At 37.6% G+C, this 3,682-nt stretch overlaps 2 protein-coding genes across 3 annotated transcripts in view; one reads left to right on the top strand and one right to left on the bottom strand.

Annotated features, from left to right (window-relative positions):
* Positions 1-3,682, bottom strand: part of LOC108968019 (flotillin-2) — a 402,447-nt gene that overhangs the window by 154,827 nt on the left and 243,938 nt on the right. The gene's annotated exons all lie outside the window — the stretch shown is intronic.
* LOC108968008 (glucose dehydrogenase [FAD, quinone]) overlaps positions 862-3,682 on the top strand; it is a 40,409-nt gene continuing 37,588 nt past the window's right edge. The window contains exon 1 of the mRNA XM_018931722.1: positions 862-1,884. Coding sequence (XP_018787267.1) covers positions 1,439-1,884 — 446 coding nt within the window. The 5' untranslated portion in view covers positions 862-1,438. The remainder of the gene's footprint in view (positions 1,885-3,682) is intronic.

The raw sequence follows: 3,682 nt of genomic DNA, 5'->3' as shown, positions 1-3,682 counted from the left end.
AACATAAAACGTCAGAAACACTAAATTTTACGGAACAAATGTCAGAAGGAAGCTGCATCCAGGATTTTTTTAAAAATTGAAAATGGGCGTGGTGACGCCCACTTATGGACCAAAAACCATATCTCAGGAACTACTCGACCGATTTCAATGAAATTCGGTATATAATATTTTCTTAACACCGTGATGMCATGTACCAAATATGGGTGAAATCGGTTCACAGCCACGCCTGAAATCTCGATTATCACTTTATCATGCGAGAGTATAAAATGTTCGGTGACACGCGAACTTAGCCTCCTTACTTGTTTTTTTTAATTTGGGATTTGATATTTTCGATTATTCGATAAGAAATTACTCCACCATGATACTAAACCGTATGAAGACAACTATATTTAATATTATACTCTTTATGTTTCAAGTGAATGTTTATTTCTGCTCTCAAAAACTATTTCTGAATCCGCCTCTTTCTTAATAAACAACTCGTTAATGGTCATTATTACAAAAATAGAATTATATCAAGCATAAAATTGAGTTACACATACAAAGAAATATAATTTGCTATTATTTATTGCATACCCTTGAGCATCAACCCTTAAGTTAATCAACACAGCAACGTCGCAAAAAATGAGCGCCAAACGGTTTTGCGCAGTTGAACCGTTTCGTTGCAACGCCAAACCGGCTGGGAGCCAATGCGAGAGTGAGCGCATTGCGCACGCGCACAGACACTACAAACATACCGGAGCGCTGAGCGCCAAGCCAAGTTAATAAGCCAGGCAGGCAATATGTTTGTTAGGCATTTAAGCACGCGCAGTGGGTTGCCATGCATGACCGACACTTGTGCACCAGGCACAAGAGATTCGACGACACAGAAGTAAAACGGCAGTGCGCCACTACAGACGTGTTTAACGGTGCAGCGGTAGATTTAAGTAGAAATTTCTATGCGCAGAAAAAGAAAAAAAGTGTTGTTTGTGTAAGTGAAGTGAAGAATTGAATTGGACGTGCGACACGGGACATTTGTGGCTGCGCATTGCACGACTCAAAGCATTTTGATTGTTGTTAACAAATTAACGGTAAACTTGTGGTGGGCGCATGCGCCAACACAAACAAAGTGGCTTGCGCAGGAGAAATGCCTTAAACGCGCCAACGTGACGAAAATGTTTTAAACTTGTGTATAAAGTAAATTCCAATATCACTTACCGTGCGTCACAACAAAAACAATGCACATATGTGCAGTGAAAATAAATTGAAAGTAAAAAGTGCAAAGAAAGTGTGCATATTGCTAAGAAGCCAATAGCGTGTAAGTGCGTGAGTGACGGTACAAGGCGCAGAACGTGTATATCTGTTTTTAAAACCCCCTAAATCACGACAACAACAACAASAAGAATTTGTGATAATTGTAGTAAAATATTTAGTCATAATCCCTGAACGCAAAATATTGAAAATGGTGCTTGGTTTTGGTCTTGGCGCCGCTGCCGGTGCCATATTCAAGGCAAGCGCGGGCTCAAAAGCCGCCGTCACTGCCGGCGCCGCTGCAGTGGGCGCCTCCAAGTTGGGTATAGCTATTGCAGGCGCTATCAAAATTGCCACCACCATTATTGGTGTAAGTAAGCTGGCCATCCTGCCGTTTTTGATAGCCGCTATTGCCTACTACAATTACGATCTTTTCGATCCGGAAAATCGTCCGTTCAATGTGCCTCAGGTCTCATTGGCCTATGATTTCATCATCGTGGGTGGCGGTTCGGCAGGTTGTGTGTTAGCTTCGCGGCTCTCTGAAGTGCCGCATTGGCGCATTCTGCTGCTCGAAGCGGGCGGTCAGGAAACAGAGATCTCGGATGTGCCGCTGCTGTCTTTGTACTTGCATAAAAGCAAACTGGATTGGAAATATCGGTAAGTGTTAGTCAAGAGTAGTTAGAAAAAGAAACAGTCGCGAATGAAAAGAAAAAATTAAGTGTGAAGAAACCTGTACCAAGTGCGGGTGGGCTTTAAAGTATAATCTAAAACACATATAAGGATAATTTTTTTCAAAATAGATGGTGTGTTGTGATGGTTAGTATTTGTATACCAACGAGTTTCTAGTTAAACATCTGGTTTATTATGAATAGCGTATTCTTAAAAGAAAAGTGATGAGCCTTCCACATAGAATCACATTAGATCGGGCAACTATAGCATCTAGCTGCCATACATAGAAACTGACCGATCATACAACGGTATGGAAACATTTTTTAGTATACGAGATCTAAGGCATTGCTAAAATTACAGGATAATTGTTCAAATCGGACAACTGTAGCATATAGCTGCCTACAAACTGACCGATCCAAATCAAATCCTTGAAAATTAAAATAACCGTTTTTATTCCGGAAAATATATCAATCATATCAAATTCAGTAGAAAATAGTTTTAGTCAATTTATACCGTAAGCCTGTAAACGCATTAGACATATTTTTGCAGAAATTTACGACAAATGCGATGCAAAGTATTAAATTTTTTTTTTTTTAATAATATGCCTATAATAAAATATTTCTATCATATTTCTCAACTGATTAAAGAAATATTTTATACCTATACATTCATCAAATTGAACAACGTAATATTTTGAAATTATCATCTCGCACGAAATGCCATTTAAATGCAATCAGCTATTTTTTCCTTGTCACAATTGAATTGAAAGTAAAAGCAAGCAGAGAAAATATTCCGCCTGAGTTGGATTTTTTTTATTTTCACTCTCGTTTTCTAGCAGATACAAAAAGCTAATCTGCGCAAACGGCACATTTCTCGTTGATGCTTCGTACACGAGCGCAAAGCCGGACGAGTTAAAAAAGATAGAAAAAAGACAGCAGGCGTCTAAAGTGACACTAACGCGGCAAATCACAGTGCTGATAGTGATGATGGTGTTGTTTTTGTTGTTATTAATATTAATTTTTATGCGGCACAAATTGAGCACTTTACCATAAAAACCAATCAGCATTAAAAAATAAAAGAACCGTGTGCAGATGACAAAACAAAACGAAAGTTGGTCAACAAAATATGTAAACAATGACTTGAAGATTATAGTTGTTAAAAAATATGTTTAGTTTATGCAGAGAATTAGATAAAAATTGAATAATGCTTTGCCAAACTTTCTTTACATTACTGTGGAACATCGGCCTAAGTTATCATATTCAGCAACTCTTTGCAAAATTTCAGGGATTAAATTTCTTTGTAACATTTTGAGCTCTTAGCTGCTCAACCGATGTGCATTTTTGATACTTTCCTAAAATCTTATGCAAATGGTAAAAAAATACATTAAAGTGGAACGATAAAAAAAAAAATGTTTCGATTCACATAGTTTATGTACTTAAATTTGTCAATATATAAATAAAGGAATAAAAAAATTTCATCACATCAAAGCTTTGGGTGAAATAAAAAATGCCTGCAATAAGTCAGAAAGCATTTCGAGTTAATTTCAACCGATTTGGCAACGGTTTTTCCCCTAAACAACCAATGTAATAAGTTCATTATCATCTAAACATTGTTTAATCAACTCTGCAACTCTAATAAATGTAACGAGGGCGCTTGTGTTGTCGAAGATAGATTACGGCCTTCCTATCTATGGTAACTGCGCGAAAATCCACATCAAAACACTGTACTCTCCGCACCACATGACAATAAGCAGAAGCATTCGCGCATTTCCAAAATCGTCCTAGTG

The sequence above is a fragment of the Bactrocera latifrons genome, unplaced genomic scaffold (assembly GCF_001853355.1).
Source record: "Bactrocera latifrons isolate USDA-ARS-PBARC rearing strain unplaced genomic scaffold, ASM185335v1 scaffold_20, whole genome shotgun sequence".
NCBI classification, from domain to species: domain Eukaryota; kingdom Metazoa; phylum Arthropoda; class Insecta; order Diptera; family Tephritidae; genus Bactrocera; species Bactrocera latifrons.
The sequence above is the reverse complement of the archived record's forward strand: the minus strand, read 5'-3'. Positions and strand labels throughout refer to the sequence as shown.